At 40.0% G+C, this 19,040-nt stretch overlaps 1 protein-coding gene across 4 annotated transcripts in view; it reads left to right on the top strand.

Annotated features, from left to right (window-relative positions):
* Positions 1-19,040, top strand: part of LOC125903566 (cilia- and flagella-associated protein 46) — an 85,490-nt gene that overhangs the window by 37,347 nt on the left and 29,103 nt on the right. For all 4 annotated transcript variants that reach the window (XR_007451315.1, XM_049600551.1, XM_049600553.1 and 1 more), the window contains exons 31-42: positions 67-228; positions 700-848; positions 1,786-1,884; positions 1,953-2,013; positions 2,667-2,819; positions 3,120-3,320; positions 3,415-3,521; positions 3,807-3,989; positions 7,299-7,437; positions 8,928-9,125; positions 11,919-12,107; positions 13,877-13,999. Coding sequence is in view for 3 of the 4 variants with exons in the window: in XM_049600551.1 (XP_049456508.1) it covers positions 67-228; positions 700-848; positions 1,786-1,884; positions 1,953-2,013; positions 2,667-2,819; positions 3,120-3,320; positions 3,415-3,521; positions 3,807-3,989; positions 7,299-7,437; positions 8,928-9,125; positions 11,919-12,107; positions 13,877-13,999 (1,764 nt within the window). In the remaining variant the exon portion in view is untranslated. The remainder of the gene's footprint in view (positions 1-66; positions 229-699; positions 849-1,785; positions 1,885-1,952; positions 2,014-2,666; positions 2,820-3,119; positions 3,321-3,414; positions 3,522-3,806; positions 3,990-7,298; positions 7,438-8,927; positions 9,126-11,918; positions 12,108-13,876; positions 14,000-19,040) is intronic.

The following is a 19,040-nucleotide window of genomic DNA, read 5'->3' on the forward strand; positions in this document are numbered from 1 at the left end:
CAATTCTGTGTCGTGTTTGTGTCTTGCCCCTTACTTCTGTTTTGTGTTTTGTTTTTTGTTTTCAAGCCTCCCCCTTCAGAAGAGAGACCTAAACCTGTTGTCTTGGATCTGGTACTTCCTTCCACCCCAAAGGACTGGGCTCGTTATGCCTGTCCTGACCAGGCCAGGCAGATCTTCAGAACCAACAGTAACCCCCACTGTATCAACACACACAGCATTACAAAGCAGGCAAGACCACCTGCCTCTACTTCACATTTTTCCCAGTGTCACAGACATCTACCTTCTGTGGTATTGTCTCTGATTTCAGTCTTGTTTTCAACACAGCAGGGTTTGTATCTGCTGCTTATGTGGGTTTACAGGCTCAGTTGCCAGAAGCCTTGACTTGATATCAGTGTCGCTCTAAGAAGCTGTCATTTGTTGGTCATTGGTTGGTTTGTAATCTGTGTAGGTTCAATTAAGATGTTATAAGAGGGTTAAACCTCAATATTCAGAATTTTATATGTGTTGTAATTCATTTATGGATCTACCACCAGAATGGGATGGAAGTATGTGATGAGGTTGGATTTATTTAATTAGGGAATGGTGCAAACAGCTCCAATCCTATCCTATTCCGATAAACAGTGGATAGTTTTAATATTTACATTGTTTGTAGGAATCTAATATTTATTTCTTTTTCCCCCTTTGTTGGTTTGGCTGTAGACTCAAAGCCTGTTTTATCTCAACCTGCTGGAAAAAGAGCTTCACTCACTCTCACTCAACCACCTGACCCTTCCCATAATGCATCTAGCTGAGACCATTGCTCATGATCTTTTGGACAGGAGGAGCCTCTCTGACCTCTACCGACTAAGGTAAGAACTCTGATCAGTTAAAGGGGTAAACTCCATGGATTTGACATGTTTAAGTCTGTTTATGAGTCTTGGGGAAGATAGCAGCATATGCAAGAATAATGTGTAAAGCCTTTTGTGGCACCAGAGGGATACCAGGATACTTAAGCTGCTACTTACATAACACGCCCGAAATCCAACCAAGCTGTCCAGTTGCACTGGGGAAATTATAGGTCTCAGGTTTTGCTAATGAAGAAGAATGCATGGAGTTAAAAATACGATATCTGTGGTTCTACTACATCAATTCATATCCTTTTTTTTCCTGGCTGTGGCTCAGAGGTAGAGCAGGTTGTCCAATGATTGGAAGGTCAGCGGTTCACTCCCCGGCTCCTCCAGTCTGCATGTCAAAGTATCCTAGAGCAAGATACTGAACCCCAAATTGCTCCTGATGGCTGTTCCATTGGTGTGTGAGTGTGTTAAAAACAGAGTAGCAAGTGTATGAATGTGTGTGTGAATGGGTGAATCTGACTTGCAGTGTAAAAAGCGCTTGGAGTGGTCATAGGACTAGAAAGGCGCTATACAAGTGCAGATCCATTACTGTACAGTGCAAGTCTGAAAATATTATAGAAGTGTAATGCTAAAAAGAAGTACCGTACTCTTTATATTTTATAGGGATATCATCAGCACTGAAATAGGTCTGCTTTTTTTTTTCTCAGACCATTTCACTTCAGTTTACTTTATTTAAACTGTGTGCCACTGCAAGATAATGATTTCCATAAAGTCAGCTGTCAAACGTCTGATTTATTTAAACTGACAAAACTCAGAGAAACACAGAAAAGTGGGAAACTGATGAGCATCAACTTGGGCTGCACGGGCTACTTCAGAAAGCCTATTAACCCTTAATAATTACATTTTATTTAGTAACTTTGTGTGTTTATTGTTCTTTCTTTTCCTTCATTAGAATTGTGAGGACCTGTCGTCAGCTGGGTTTGGAGACACTTTCACCATATCAGGAAAAACTCCTGAATCTGTGTAGAATCCAAGAACAAGAACAGATGGGGTATGTTATCTCAACTGTTTGTTCCTTTTCCTTTATAACCTTTGATGATATTATGTTCTTGTTTCCAGGTGCCACAGAGCGATTGCTTTTTCACAGGAGAAGAGAGGCCTTCACAAAGCTTACAGTCAGGTCAGGCATGCTTCTCACAAAATGAATATGTCTATGTTTTTAATTTTGCTTCAGGTGCTCTACATTCATAAGGATTTACAAGTTTAAGAGGTGATGGATGATTGGCAAGTGCTCATAAGTGAATTATATTAATGGAGGATGTTTACTATATGCTGCAATTAGTACTTTTATGATATTATACTGAGTGATGGTGGACTAATAAATGAGGTTTACTACAGTCAAATTACTTGTCTCATAAAATTAAAATGAGTCTTAACTCTCAAGTCAGATATGTGAGATAAGCAGATGATATTTTATGATAGTTAATAATAGTTATAATTTATCTTGTTCTTCTCCTTGTACAGTACTCTAGCCTGTTAATGAGTGACTTTCACATCAACTACACACACTTTAAAGCTTTAAAACCCTAAGAGAGCACATAAGAAAGGTTTTCTTTGGCGTTGCACCCATTCCCTCTCATGGCAATGCATGTGTGTGTTTTTGCACCTATGTATGTGGCCCTTTCCTGGATGATGTTTATGCATACAGTACTGTATGTCTTGCATGTACTCAAACTATTAACAGGTTGACAGCTTTAAAATATATATTACTTGTTTACAGTGTCAATTTAGACAAAAAAGTGAATTGTCCTGTTTTTTTTGGTGATTTTTTAGAAGGTTAAGGTGGATGAGAAGGCTGTGTCTGAGCAGCAGAGTATGGATGTGCATGCTCAAGACATCTGGCTGGACAAAGCTGAGGTCTGCCTCAGCATGGGGCTGTTTCAACCAGCCAGGCAGCTGCTGGCTGAGGCCCACTTTGTGGCTATGGTGAGTTGAAACAGAAGTAGACCACAGTGTCAGAATTAATTTTGCTCACACTGAATTTTCAAAAACAATATTGTTTTACCATCTCGGCATACCAGCCTGAACCTTGTACACATCTTTATACATCAAATTGTTTCTGTAGTTAAGCTAAAGAAAATGTTAGCCTACTATGTATAATCAAAACTGATACACTAGTTATAGGCCAATAATTTATGACCACTAAATCATTAGAAGTATTTACTGTAATTGTTCTGCTAATTTTCCACTCGTTTATAATTCTCTTTTTCAATGTCCCTTGTTTAGGAGCTTGGAGACCAGAAAGCAACAGCTAGAAGTTTGCTCAGTCTGGCCAATCTGGCTTGTGAAGAGCAGAACTATGCCCAGGCTTTGATCCTGCTGGACAAAGCCCCACCCCTGGGGGGGGATGAGGAGTTCTGGTACCAGTTCGTCCTCACCAAGGTCAGAGCTGTAGTGGGCCAGAGAGGCAAAGATGCACACGCCAAGGTATAGAATCCTTATTTTTTAACAACCCTCGATGGTACATTTACTATTTTTTGTAGTGACTAATTTTCCCATCATGCCTTTTTTTCTTTCACAGGTTGAGAACATTATAAACCAAGGCTGTATGACTCTAAAGCTGCTTCTGGAGCAGCGGGTAAACCGAGTCCCAGAACTCACATTCTTCATCACCTCATTAGAGATGAGGTAACCCCAAACTTTTGTTGTCAAACCTGCTAGTATAATTTTTTTCTGATTAAGATGACCTTTATCACCGTGTTGCCTTTGATTAATATTTCTATCACTTTTACATAAGTATTTTAAAAGTTCCACTGTCTTTCCTACACTTACATTAAACCATCTTTGTAAAACCTGTGATCCACACTACTTTGAAGACAATTTATAAGTGTTTGCACCCTGTTTTAGGCACTAAAACTTTAATGGGCCGACATGTAATCCTGGTCTAATGGGATGTATTGTTTTGTGTTCTAGAGGTGCCATTGAATGTATATATGCTGTTGGTGGTAGTGAACCTGGAGAGACACTCAGCACCGAGGCCATTCAGATGATAATGGACGCCTGTGATACAATCAAAGAATGTGCCAGTGGTTTTACTAAACTCAGCTATAAAGAACACGCAGCAGATGCTCATGCAGAGTATGCATGTGGTCTGAGGTTAGTCAGTCAGGAGTTACTCCACATTTGAATGTTTCCTTTAAACCCCACTATATGCTGTATGCAGATATTTTTTTAGTCTACAAAGATGCATGTAGATAGTTTGTTAATTAAATCTTGAAAGTTAGCACATAATAGTTAAACTAAAGAATAATTTCATTTTTCTATTTACACCTACAGCAAAGTCACACACAATAGGCCTCATGCAAGAACACGTTCTCTTTTACTTTCTTCTGTGAGGCCTTATTCATTTGAGTGTTCAAAGTTGAATTCACCAAAAAAGAAAAAAAGTGAGTGCTGCACTGGGTCAAAATTGTCAAGAGAAAAAAAAAACGCCCAGGTGCTCTTCAAAGACAGGGAATGAAATAGTAATAAAAACAGTAGGACTGTCCTGATTGTAAACTGAAAGTTTCAAAAGATGTTCAAAAATGCAGTCCAAACTGAAAAGTCTGAGGCACTCCGGGGTAATATTAAAAATCCTTTAATAAGCACAGGGATATCAACGCGTTTCGACTCAACGAGTCTTCATCAGGATGTGAGCCAGTCAAATTACAAACAGATCATGTGACTGGATCATGTGACAAATCAAACAGCCTATGCTGAAAACAGAAAGAAAATAAGTAAATAAATGTATAAATGACAACAATTGCATGACTGTGTGAATCACAGCAGTCGTCAGAGTAATGAAAAATACAAATACAAAATTTATACATGTGACTGTCAAGTTTCAACAATAAAGGATGGCAAGACATTGATGCAGAAATATATAAAAAACAGCATCAAAGGAACCTGCCGTTCAAAATACGACCACAAGTAGATTCAGGTAGGAATAGTACAACACCAAAGTTAAAACATCATAAAATGGTTGTCAAGCAGAGTATACATAGACAACTATCACAAGATAGTCAGCACAGTACATATGTAAAAGGCCATTGGTACGTCAAGAAAACCCACAAAATATACTCAGTGCCGAAAAAGGCTGTCTACAATAAGCAGAAGGGCAGAGAGACTAAATTAAGGGAGACAAAATGTCAGTCTTACTGCAAATTCAAAATGATGATATATGAAATATTTAGACTGAACATTTCATAACAAAGACTACAGTGACTGAATGATCCATGTGACCCTGCAAATAAACAAATAATTCCTGTCACTTTAAACATTTTGAGTAGTCCATATAGTTAAACATATTACTACCTGTAACAGAAAACAGTTATTACCAGCAATATTACAAGAAGGGAGAAAAGTCTATCTCTTCATTGAGACCAGGATGAGCAGTGGCCTTCAATGTGTAAATCCAAAAAGTCTCATGCTGTAGGAGGCGTTTCAGTCTGTCCCCTCCTCTTAGGCTACTGGGGACTACCTCAGTGGCCATGCATTTTAAAGTGTCAGGACTGGTGTGACCAGCAGTTTTGTAATGTTGGGCCATAGGGTAGTTTAGGTTTTGAGTTCGTATGGCGTATTTGTGTTCAGCCAGTCTTTCTTTGAGCTTTCTTTTTGTGCGGCCAACATAGAAGCAGCCACATTCACACTCCAGTCGATAGACAACATATGTAGTGTTACAATTAGCAAAACTGCGGCAATGAAATGTCTTTGATATAGTCTTTAGTATAGTATTATAATAATACAATAATTGTAACACTGTAGTGTTACAATTAGCAAAACTGCGGCAGTGAAATGTCTTTTGACTGAAAACATCAAGGAAGGTATTGTCTCTTTTCATATTGTGGCAGTGTTTGCATGTCCCACACCTAAGGTAATATGAAAAGAGACAATACCTTCCTTGATGTTTTCAGTCAAAAGACATTTCATTCGAAACGCGTTGATATCCCTGTGCTTATTAAAGGATTTTTAATATTACCCCGGAGTGCCTCGGACTTTTCAGTTTGGACTGCATTTTTGAACATCTTTTGAAACTTTCAGTTTACAATCAGGACAGTCCTATTGTTTTTATTACTTTTTGAATTCACCAAACTTACCTGGACAAACTTATCAAAATCACTTGTTTTAGCCTGATGAATGCCACCTGTTCATGAGGAAGTGCATGTACATGAGATTTGCATTAGCAAAATCAACACCTAATTGTTCAACGTATCCTCGTATAATGGTTTGTATGATATCTTACAAATTGGTGGCCCACAAATGATATTACGTACTTAATGTAAAGTTGCGTATGTTAGGTTTAGATAAAGAAACATGGTGACAATGTACCTTAAAATCACTCAAAATTCTCACGGTTCTAAACACTGGTCTCCATTGGGAAAGCCCTGTGTTTCCTTGACCAAACCACCACCAACCTGAATCCTTACACGGACTTTATATGGTCTTTACACTTCCATCTTTATTACCATCAATCTATTGGTCATGTGATTCACTTCCAGATTAAGTGGGTTATACACAAATTACTGTCTCATGATTACATGGGTTATATACAAAATGTGGCGCATTACTTTTCATAGTTATACATACGAACAGTACATGACAACAGCCTGAGCTGCTCTGCTCTGTTGGTGGGCAAGTTTCATTCACAAGAAATGTTAAGCAGTGTCAGTAGTCGTATAAGTGGACCCAAAACAACCACAAAACATCATAGTACAGCTGTCAACTGCATTCCATTTGAGCAGCGCTGTACTGTGATGCAAATGAAGAGTTAATGGTTTGACACAAAGTAAGATTGTTTAGTTTTAAAAATGTCTTTTGTGAAGCAAAGCAGTCCATGACTAGTATGAAGTGGTCAGAGGGACGTCACAATAATGGAGATGTTTTAGACAAGAGAATATTACAGGTGTTGTTACACTATCAATGCAACAGAAGGTGATACTGGACAGCGGGCGGCATAAAGACCCTGAAGCAGCTGTTGCAGTAAAATAATTTTTTAACACTGAACTTACTATGTTGCTGTGCTGAAATATGCCATATTTCTTAAAAGTAGTTTGGCGTAATATTTTCACCAGGAGCAGGACAGGAAATAATCTCAAAAGGAATATAGTTGTAGTCTTGCAAATAGAGACCCTGCAAGATCTTCAGTCTTTGTAAAATCTTACTGTCTGTAACTAAAATCTCACACAGTCTTTAGATTTGATAGAGGGACAAACTTTAGTCTTTTAAAACTTTTTCAAAGCCTTAGTGTATGTTAGGAAATTCTAAGTACAAAGTAATTAGTAAATGCCACAAATTCTTTAAATCACTCACACTTGCTACATAAGAACAAATCTGTTCATGTAAGTGGCTCTTGCTTTGTTGTCTCAAGCACACAAACATACTTTGTTTTCTCTGTCTTTGTTTACCCTTAACAACATTGCTCTACAGAATCCTAGTCAACCATGCTACTCACACAGAAAACAAACAGCGCTTCCTGCTCGATGGCCTCTCCCACATGCAGCTTGCTGTTACAGAGCAGGAACATGTGGCGCTGAATGCTCAGAGCTTGCTCCCATCACAGGAGGAGGTAAATAAAGTGCATGCATGTTCCTTTAAAATCCATCTCTTGTTGTGACGATGCCCTTTCAAAAACCTCGGGAGGCATTTCATCTCTCACATGTTCTGAGAAACACTGTGTCTTCTATTATAGACACTTTTAACCAGTCACAGCCACTCTGCTGAGTGTCTTTTCAGGACACTGATCATAAGAGAATGTGGCTGAAAATGAACATCAGCAACAGGGGACCAAGGATAAGGCATTAGTCACTGTAAAAAAACAGAAATTGCTTTGAAAAAGTACATTTGCTCAGCTTAGAAGCTGAGTTTGGCTAAAATTTCTGGCCCATTAAGGACATGTGCAGATGGCAGAATGTTTGATCCTATTTAGAGAAGTATCTGAGAGTGATTTCAGTGTTGAGAGAAGAAAGGATTTTCCTGTGAAAAGCCCATTTTATGGCTAAATGACAGAGAGGCTTTGTTTGTGCTCTCCGCATTTCATTTGCTAAAGAGTCTAATTGACCGAATCACAATTAAGCTGCTGCGTGAGGTTATTAAGGCCCTGTTGTGCCACTGCCATATTCGAGGGTTCTTGGCTGTGTGATATTCTACCTAAATATTTGTGTGTGTTACTGTTTATATCTCAGAGATGTTCTGACACGAACAGATAAAGCCTCCATTACTGTTACTTGTCACCAGCAGATGGGTGTTGGGATCCTATTTTATCCAGACACTACACAAGCTGTCATACAGATGAGGTTATCTGAGGGCTTCAGTGCCGGGTGTGACACTACCTGCAGCCTTGATTTACATGTTGATAGAATCATGAAAGAGAGATTGATTGAACAACTCTCACACCTGCTGCAGAATCTTGCTCTATTGAATTTTTGATTAAATTGTCTGTGGATGTTTGATTGAGCTGTTTGAGGCTGGATTGTAGCAGTGTGCTTTCAGCAGATGGTGCTGCTGCCCTGGTATGTTGTGACACCCAGCCTTTATAGGAAACGAGAGTCAACGGCTGTAATCGCTGAAATCATTTATTCATCTTCATGAGCCTGGCTGTCTTTTTATCACATATTCAGTTCTATCTTGTTTAAATTAGTGGTTCTTAGTCTCATTCAGATCTTTGCTCAAATGTCTCATTTACTATTTCTCACAATATCTGATCACACATCCCATCTAAGTTGCAATTTGTCTGTGAACTCATCATCGCAGCCCACTCCTGTACCCTAACCCGCCACTTAAGAATGATTGTTTCTTATTACCACTTATTATAAAGAGGAGGTGCTTCTGGTTTCAGGTTGGCAGCCCATTTAAGTGGAAAATCAAATGGACTGCTGCAGGGTTGTCTTTATCATTTAAACTTGAGTTCTTTGATTTGGTCCCATGCCTCACACGTACTGACGTGCATGTTTCAGACATGTGTTACGTTTTCCTTTATCATCTACTGTATGTGTGTGCCCACAGCTTTGAGTGCATTTTCTCTCTTTTTTTCCATGCTGGCGCTGTCATCCTTACTAGGGCCATGACCTGTCACTGGCAGCCATGCGAAGGCTGCTGCGCCTGCGGCTGGTCCTGGCAGAATTTTGTCTTTCCATGCTGGAGGAGCACTGTGCTGAGGAGAAACACCGAGCTCTGGCCCGCCAGAGGAAAACCTCTGCTGAGATAGCACTGGAGGAATTTACACGCTGCACACCTGAGCCCATCTCTATAGAACAGGTCAGGCAGTGCACATGCACCTTTAACCCTATATCTATTAATATATAATCAAACTTGCCTAATGATGTACTGTAGTCTTCTCATATAAGTCCAATTAATTTAATTAATTACCGATTATGCCGAAGTTGTAAATAACTAATGCATTAACTGGCTATTTCTTTATTATAAGGATGTAGCATCTTACTTTAAAGGATAAGTCAGTATTTTATCTTCTCATCATTATAGATAAAAAGACCAATGCTAACAATAGTTGGGTTTCCATCCACCTATTTTTATTCACATTTTCAACAATTGCGAAAAAAACTTGACTGGAAACACCAGAAATTTGAAAAATGGCAGAAATATCGCAAAAAAGTTTTTACACTTGGAGGGGGTGGAAAAGTCAGCGTATCGATATTAGGAAATGCGACTTTTGGCAGTGGAAACAGATTCAGCGAATAAACAATGACGTAGGCTACCAAATCCTACTTCTACTTCACACACACACCTGTGTGAACTTAGAGAGAGGTAATTACTCCAGTGTTAGGTGAGTGTAGGCTATTTCACAACTTACCTGAATAAACTGGACGTGCCTGCATCATGTCCTGGTGTACCAACACAGACATCACAGCATTATGTAGGCTACGCTGACAACGCTGATATGAGTGTGATGAGAGCTCTCGCAATAGCCAAGTAGTTCCCAGGGAATCTCTCCATTTCGTTGTAGTCATGGATGTGCCGGTAATTGTTTACATCAGTTGTGGACATGAGACGCTCTCAGTGACGTCATGTCATGGCGCCCTCTTCTTCTACGGGTGTTCTTTTGCATTTTTATTTTTCATGAGAAGCGCCACCTTCTGCTCGACCTGTTGACTCCCAATACTTGCAAAACAATAATGAATGGAAACATGCATAAATTCGCATTTTCTTTTGCCCATTTTCACAAAATTCGCTTAAAATTTGCGATACATTTGGATGGAAACCCAGTTAGTGACTTTATCTTATTTAGAAATACAGTTTATACCTGTGTCCAGAAGAACTCCACTGGCCTTGAATTAAGTCACATATTTTGTCATTACAACAAACATGACTGGTTTATGTCAACACATATGGATGAACTCGATTTTTTTAGAGCTATAGTAATCAATACATACAAAAAATGTATACACCTGTCTGACAATAAGGCAGGCGTGGAGCAGATAAAAACATTCCATCCAATGTAACTCAGATTTGCCTTGTGTCTAAATTATTTCAAGTCTCAGACTCCTACTGTAAGGATAAAATGTCCTTAGGGCACAGGAAGGGACACATTTACACTTCAGAGAATTCAAAATATTACTCTAAACATCAACAAGTGAAAAATCCATGTTGATGAAGTCTGGCTTACTATGTAGGTCAGAAAGTTAGTTGTGTATCATTGCCACTTGGGGACACTAGCATGCAAAGTAACACCAGGTTATTTTGTACTTTGTAACCGTTATCTGTGACCAGTCTTGAAAACAAATATCATGTGGCTAGCCAACAAATTACAATGAGTACTTAGCTTCTCTGTTAGCTCACAGGGCATTCTCCCTCACAGCACCCACTCTCTGTCTTCAGATGATGACATAAAGTGCTTTATTGGCAGGTAGTTGTGTGGTATCATCACTGTCATAACTAAACAAGCGCAGCAACATAACATCACTCTAAGGTGGCTTCCCACCAATTTGTTCATTTTGGGAACCACTGCCAAGGATTTAACCTATTGGTAGTGTTTCATTTAGAATATCTATGTACTATTTCTTAATTAGAGCTCTGGGTTAAGGAGAGTTGTGTGTATAAGATGTTTGAAAAGTTGCCAACTTGAGATCCATCTTAGATCCTGCTCAAGAAAACAGAGAGCTAAATAACAGGAATTAATGGATGTGCTGTGTGTCAGCCTTCCAGAACATTGTAAAACAACATATGTTGCTCTTTACATTTTAATTTCGAAACAAAAATAAGGCTTGGATTTCCAGAATTGTCATACATACCCATCTGACAACACTAAAACGCCAGTCTCATGACAGTTACTGGAAGTAAGAATATCCTCCATTCTGACTGGGCTTAGTGCCAGTCAACAAAAGTTTGGAAAGCCAAATAACATCTTAGCAACTGCATCACCAAGAACTCTAAATAAGAAATTTCTCATTTAATATTAATAGTTTAGATTAGGGAGCTGAGAAGGGCTTACAGGGCTGTGAGCATGACTATTACTATTTTATAGTATTGAAAAAGAATTCCCACTTCATTAATCCTTTGAGAAAATTACATTTTTTTACAGACACATGCACAAACACCACTATGCACATGCATTAATGTATGGAGCGCGAGGGGGCACCCTCATTGGATGGTGCCCCAAGCAGTCGGGGGATTTGGTAAACAGGCACCTTTCCCACTGTTCCATACATGGTCTGAGCTGGACTTGAACTCTCCAGTTCCCAAGCCAATGAACTGAGCTACTTTGTGACAAACAAAGCTATTTTCTTCGTGTTTTCTCCAAAGACACCACCCCTCCCTCCTCTTTGCCAATGCTGCTTCTGAACAGCTTTTATAACAGCTTTTCCTGGTAAAAATAAATAAATAAATAAATAAATAAATAAATAAATAAACATGGGTTAGGATTTGCTTCCAAAGTGAGATTCTGTTCAGCCAAGTACCGAACATCAATCAATGTGTCCTGTCCAGTTTAGATTTGTGTATCCAAAAACCTGTCAGATGGAAGTACAAGTAAGTTCATTGTTTGTCCTCCCTCTGTCTCCTCATATGACCTTTACTTCCCTGTATCTTGTCCAGGAATGGGGGAGTGTGGCCAGTACCTTGGGGCAGGTGGCTCTGGGCCAGCTGGCTGCAGTCACTTCTTACTCCCTGGACAACATGGAGACCAAAGCTCACTGCCTTAGTCTGATGGGAAAGTACCTCAGACTGCTGGCTGTGCAGGAGGACCCCGTTTACCTGTGTGCTCTCTGGGACAGACACAAACAGGTAGATAACACAAATTTACACATAATACTCATGTATACATATGTCTGGTATGTAGAGGGTTCTCGTGGCACTGTAATACAAATGGAAAAGAGTGGATTTTGAAAGATTATTTAGAGAATGACGGACGAATATGAGGGAATTTAATGATTAGATGTGAAATGGAAACCAGACTGTTGGCAACACAGAGCAGTATATTAAATTTTCCACTTTCTTACTATTGAAATACAAGTCCAGGGCCAAATAATTTTGTGGTTCTACTGTTTTAATTCAGTAAGTCCCCCTTAATAACAACTTTAATGGATTCCAGACTAAATTATTAAAAATCACGACAAAACTGTCTTAAAGGGCCACTTAACTGATAAAATGTCTCCTGTGGCTCTGGAGGAAATTGTGACAGAGATTCTACATTGCAAAGGGGAGTTGTGGGGTTATGCAGGACACAACATATGTTTCCATCCACATGTTGTTATGTGCATTTTCAATTTGCACACAAAAAAACCCTGAGTGCCAAAAATCAGTTTTCACATTTATGGAAGGCAAGAAAGTTGGTGTATCGCTAAAAGGTAAAGGAGATTAACTGCAATGAAAACAGATTAAATGAATAAATGTTGATATAAAGTGACCATCATTGCACAGGCCAATGCAAGGTCTCTGTGTCTTCCCTGGAGGGTTTTAACACGCTTATGCACAAGACTGTTATCAGAAATCTTCCAAGAGTTCGGGGCTGCAGTGTTACTCGTTCAAAATTCTCTATTGTCACTGTCCACTGTTATATAACATCTGTTGTTTACCTCTGTTTGACTGACGCTCTTTTAATTACATCATCTCAATGCACCCTCTTATTCTTGAGTCTTATTGACTGCTGCTTATCTCGATGAACCAAATCCCAAGATTTGCAGCATTTTCTTTTGTCAATCTTCTGATAATTCTGTTAAAATATATTCATGGAAACCCAACAACCTAACAGTAGACACCGTGAAGGAAGGCAGGGTGTAATGAAATATGCTAGTGAGTTGTATCAATTGAAATGTAAGAGCCAGTGTTTTTGTAGCTTGACTCATACTAAGAACAAAAAGTCAGGAGACCTCAGCCTCTGCTGCCTTGATGTAGACCATTCTTATCCATTTCTTTTAAAGTACCCCATCTCTATGATAATGCAATACTAATCCCTGAGGCACCCAGATATAAACCTTCCCTGATCAATGATCTAAAACCTTCTAAGCCACAGAAATTGTTTATAGGATATTTAGAACATTGTGTGTTGGTATCTGTTGATGTTCTAGCTAAGTAGCAATTGAGAAACTTGTTGGCATACCTGGTATTTATTTACTGATGTTTCCTGACGTGATGGTTTATTGGTTGATGATTAAAGTAAAACTGAAATCTTGAAACTGCAGCTAGCCTCTGCCCTCTTTTAAAGTAACTCTAGACTGTTGAGAAATTTCGTGCCCACAGAGACAACAAACCAGAGAAAAACAATCACTTAAGTTTGTACACGCTATTACTTAATGGTTGGAAGTCATTAAAAATTCCAGTGGGTTTTATTTGCAGGCCTTTGTGGGAATCCTTATGCAGACACACATGCGCACACACTATGTAACCTGGAAAAAGTTGCTACACAGGGTGAAAAGCTTATAATGATTAGAGAGATGGATGTCCGCTTACATAATTTAAGACAGAAAAGCTCAGGTCTTCATGGTTTGTGATTATGAGGGGATTTTATACTAATCATGATCGTTGTTCTGTGACCTTGAAATAACCTTGTGCAGAAGGAGGCCTGGACTGACCCTAAAGCTGTTTCCATGGAAGAGGAGAATTCAGAGAAAGAGAAAGATGGAGAATCAAGCAGAAGAGAGTCGAGGGTGACCTCTGCCAAAAGTGCTGAGCTGCAGGTACATACCTCCTGACAAGTGACCCCGTCTGACTCATCTCTAATCTGAGGTCTTTATTCTGAGGTTCACCTCACATCCCAAATCCCCCAGAGGTAAATCTCTGGGCGCTCTGCATAGTTCTCATATTGAAAGTCAGCGCAGAAAGATCTACTGTCCACGTCAAACTTGGTGTGGAATAAAAAGAGGACAATGTATTATTAATGTGGCAACATTTAGGAATATTAAGCAAGATACAGTAGGTAATGTTGAAAAGTTTTTACTGGGGTGTCTGCATTGAGATTAACTCTGATGATACAAAATGTATTATGTCTTTTGAGTCATATGAAAATGAGATAAATGTTTTCACAGACAGCTTTATTAGTTATTTGCTGTGCATTTGTCATTGGGGGACTTGGCCAGACAAAATCACATTCTTTTGAATAGCATAAAACTCCCCAACTTTTTTGAAGAAACATAACTATAAATGTGAAATACTATTTTTTTTTAAACTGTTTGTCTTACCTACAAATGTTAAAATATAGCATTTGATAAAGTCTTGTTACAGTGAACACCTGACTGAACTACACATCTATGCAGGAGAGGTCTTTATGTCTTGGATAGAGAGTCCCTGTTTTGGCTGAAAAAAACGCCAGTGCAAGATTTAATTGTCCTCTCAGCTAGACTGAAAAAAAATTGAACCATGGAAAAATGTTAGAAGTATGAATAACATTTACGCCCCAGCTGAAATGTTTTTAAGCTATGGTAGAAAAATTGCTGTGACTTTCATTGTGTGTTGTTGAACAGGACTAGATATGTTTGTCAACAAACTTTTTTTCCATGACGATGACAAGATGGCACCAACGCATTAAATGCTAACTGTGACTATATCAAAATGCAATATCATTGACGAAAAAAGATGAGACTAAAATGTAGTCTGAAGGATAATGACTTGAGTACTATACTGGCTGCACACGATGAGCACAGTCAGGGGGACTCTGAGTAACTTAAGTTAAAGTTAAGAATAAGGACAGGGTAAAGCAGAACATGACTGAATGTATTCCTTAAATTGATACCAGCAGATCACTGGACCAAAAACTTTGTGTAAAGTTGTATTCTTAATCATCATCCAACCTGTTTTTTTATCATTTAATAAGGCAAAATCTTTGCCTGAAATGTTCAATGAACACAGCACACAGACTGAAAAACAGCTTAAAAGGTTATTTTTATTTTTTATTTGATGGAATGGAGATACCACAGGCAGGCAGGGCAGTGTGACTGTCCTTTTGGCTGACCCAGTGCCTGAATAGATGGGAAAGAAGAGATGGGTTTGACACCAGAGAAAGAAAAGGCAGGCAGGGCCCAGTTGTTAAAAAAATAAATAAATCTTGGATCAGTTTTGAAAATCCCATGTTTTGCTGCCCAGGATCAGTTGATCTATCATACTTTTGTACTGGTTTTTCAAAGCAGCACTGGACTGGATCACCCTGATCTTGACACAAACTTTTCATTACCAAGTTACCAAGTTCCGATAACCACCTACACACAACAGTTTAGGGAGTCTGCCAGCAAACACACTGCAGTGACCACTTATCACTAAAGGTGATCTTCGAGATTATAGCTTTGAATAATTTTTGTTTGATTTTCACAGCTATTTGGGGGAATAACATTTTTTACTGTATTGGTGGCGTCATAGCAGAGCTGTACGTTAACTTTTTTAGCCCATACCACTGGTGCTACAGAGGGTGATAATTTTGTTGCACAGGCCAGAAAGTTTGTAGCACCTGTCATGATAACAAATTTTGCTCAGCGATTAATTGCATCAGATATTATTGCAATAAGCAATAATATTGCGTAGTATTGTGCTCTGAAGACCATTTTTATTATTGTTGTAATTTTGCTGTTTTTAGACCATTTTTAAACTTATATAATGATAATAAAGGCATAATGATGCAAGTACACCCTTTTAAAGAGAAATAAACATTTATTTAACAAGACTATTTAGTAATGCAAAAAAAGAATTTAAATATCCGAAATAACATGTAAAAATACCAAAATGAATAAATAAAGACCTTATAAATACAAAAAATAGACTGTCAGTCTCTCACTCTCAGGTGTGCAGTTAAGTTGGTCATATTTGCTCTTTTTGTTGAGATGGTTTTAGAACAAACCTGACACACCGGCTCGTCCAAATTACTGGGCTCCCCTCTGTCATTTGGTTTAAATCCCAAATACTCCTACACAGCGGCCGTGGCATTTGGAGTAGGAAAAAGTTCCCTCTTTTTCTTGAGGTGCGGACACACCAAACCAACATCAAAGAACTAGCAGCGACGAAAACCAACTGTTGCGTCTTCTACGTCGCCTCACGTCGCCCTGTGTCAGTTGCATTTGAACACACTACACGGACTACATCCGACGGCCAAGCAGCACGTACGTTCTGCGCCTATGGGACTGACAGAGTGGTACATCCTGTCAGCCGAGAGATTTCCTATCTGTGTAGCCAACACCGTTGCACCTCCACGAACTATTACATCCAGACGGTCCCGGTGTTTCCTCCGCAGGCTCCACTTCACTCAGCTGCCCGAGAAACCCGCTGCTTCTTCCCACTTTAACCTGAATAACAAACCAGGGTTCGGTGCTCCGGTTGGATCCAAACGGAGAGCCGGGGCTAGCTTAGAGACTAGCGAAGGCTAACTAGCTGTGCTTCCCTCCGGTCATGTTGCGGCTAACGCTCCGCTATCCTCACAGCTAGCTCCGGTTTGTTATTCAGGTTACGCTCAATTCTCTTTTTTTCTCCACCTCGTCTCCCCCTCACGAAGATCGCACTGTGTGTGTGAGACAAAGACACTTAAAGGGATAGTGCACCCGAAAATGAAAATTCAGCCATTATCTACTCACCCATATGCTGACGGAGACCCTGGTGAAGTTTTCCTCACATCCCTTGTGGAGATCGGCGGGGGCAGCGGCTAGCACACCTAATGGCTGACGGCGCCCCAGACTAACGTCCAAGAACACAAAATTGAAACCACAAATTATCTCCAACATGCTCATCTGTAGTGATCCAAGTGTGCTGAAGCCCTGACATAAAAAGTTGTTTTGAAAAACGTCATATGAACTCTGTTTTTAGCCTCACTGTAGCCTGTAGCTCTGACTGCTGCTCTGTCCTCCGCGCTCACGTGTGCGCGCTCAGGGTGATCGGTGATGCACGGTCTCTGAAGAGCAGCAGTCTTGTCAGTACTGATGTCCAGATTCTCAAGTGCAGGCATCGCCAATTCCCAGTCTGAGCAGCAAAGACTTTCCTCATCCGTTGCCATTGCTTTGCATTTGAAACAACTACACCACCAGGTTTCCAGTGCTCGACTCCAGTATTCTACGGCTGGCTGAGGGTTAGGCTCATGAGCTGCGGCGACTGCTTCGTCTAGTAGCCTGAGTTCCGCGTCTGTATACTTGGGCTCAAACAAATACGGCTTAACAAAGAAATGCTGTTCCTCCTCAATTTCAAAGTCTTCAGATATGTTGGGCTGTCCTTTGCTAAAAGACCGTAGCGCAAATTATCTTTTGGCTCTGTGGTTACTGCTGTCTCCCCCTGCAGTGCACGTGTCACGTGATGTAAACACGGGCAAGCAAAGCTCATGCTTTCACTGGTCTCGCACAAGCACGCGCACCTGAACGCAGAGCACAGAGAAGCAGTCAGAACTACAGGCTACGGTGAGGCTAAAAACAGTTCATATGACGTTTTTCAAAACAACTTTTTATGTCGGGGCTTCAGGACACTTGAATCACTATGGATGAGCAGTATGGAGATACTTTGTGGTTTCAATTTTGTGTTCTTGGACGTTAGTCTGGGGCGCCGTCAGCCATTAGGTGTGCTGGCCGCTCCCCCCGCTGATCTCTGCAAGGGATGTGAGGACTCTAAAACTTCACCAGGGCCTCCGTCGGCATATGGGTGAGTAGATAATGGCTGAATTTTCATTTTTGGGTGCACTATCCCTTTAATGACAAGAGCTTTTCCTCCGTTCATTATGCTAATGAACCAACTCACTTGGCTGCCAGACGATGCACAGCAGTGAGCGCTCTTTTCGTGTAGTGAAAAAAACGAGAAAAAAACAGACCACACACACACACGGCTCGCAAGCAGTCTGTCGCACGCGTGCTACTAGGCAAAAAAATTCATCGCACAAACATTTTTTTCCATCGCACGTGTGACATATATGTCGCACTGTACAGCCCTGCGTCATAGGTAGCCTAATGTCTACTTTATCTACTTTACCACAATAACTATTAAACAAATCAAATGCAAAATGAAAATAAAGGTATACATAGTTGACCATTTTAAAAGTTTTATAGATTTTGCTCCTGAAATCCACTCTGAATCTACCCTGGAAATCCAAAGTTCTCGCGAGAGCACAATTTGAATTTGCTAGATTTGGGTCTGGATTTCCAGGCTACTCTGAATCCACTCTTCTACTGGGATCAGGATAATCTGGATTTTTTAGATCAAAGGTATCCCAATCCCTCTGACAAAGAGTGTGAAGCTCTTAACATCACCTTGGAGCATAGTTTAGTGTGCAGACTCTGTTTTTTCACACCAATCCTACCAAAAAGTTCTGAACACATACTGAAGTTTTGACCCAGATCAAAACTGGGATTATGTGGTTTTATCTGATTTAGAGTCCTGTTTTCCTTTTTCTTTTGAACAACCCATTTTAAGGATATACCTATCTGGTAGCAGAAATCCGATCAGATTACATCTGAACATCTGGGCCTGGGAGACTGGGGGTCCAGAATGGCAGACTGGCAGGCAGAGAAGAATTTAAACAGAAGGAAACTGGATATTATCTCAGGAACAAAGTACAGGAACACAGCAAAGTACAACTAGGCCTGTAAGCGTGACTACTACTATAGTAGCTGGTACGATCTGGGGAAGACTGCGTGGTAAACCAGGGCTGATATACTGCAGTTGAGTAGATGAGGACACTCAGGTGTACCAGCTGCCAAAGCTCAGGAGATGGAGTCACCACGCCCATGAATACACACACAAACACACACACACACACACACACAG

The sequence above is a fragment of the Epinephelus fuscoguttatus genome, linkage group LG16 (genome assembly GCF_011397635.1).
Source record: "Epinephelus fuscoguttatus linkage group LG16, E.fuscoguttatus.final_Chr_v1".
Lineage (NCBI taxonomy): Eukaryota > Metazoa > Chordata > Actinopteri > Perciformes > Serranidae > Epinephelus > Epinephelus fuscoguttatus.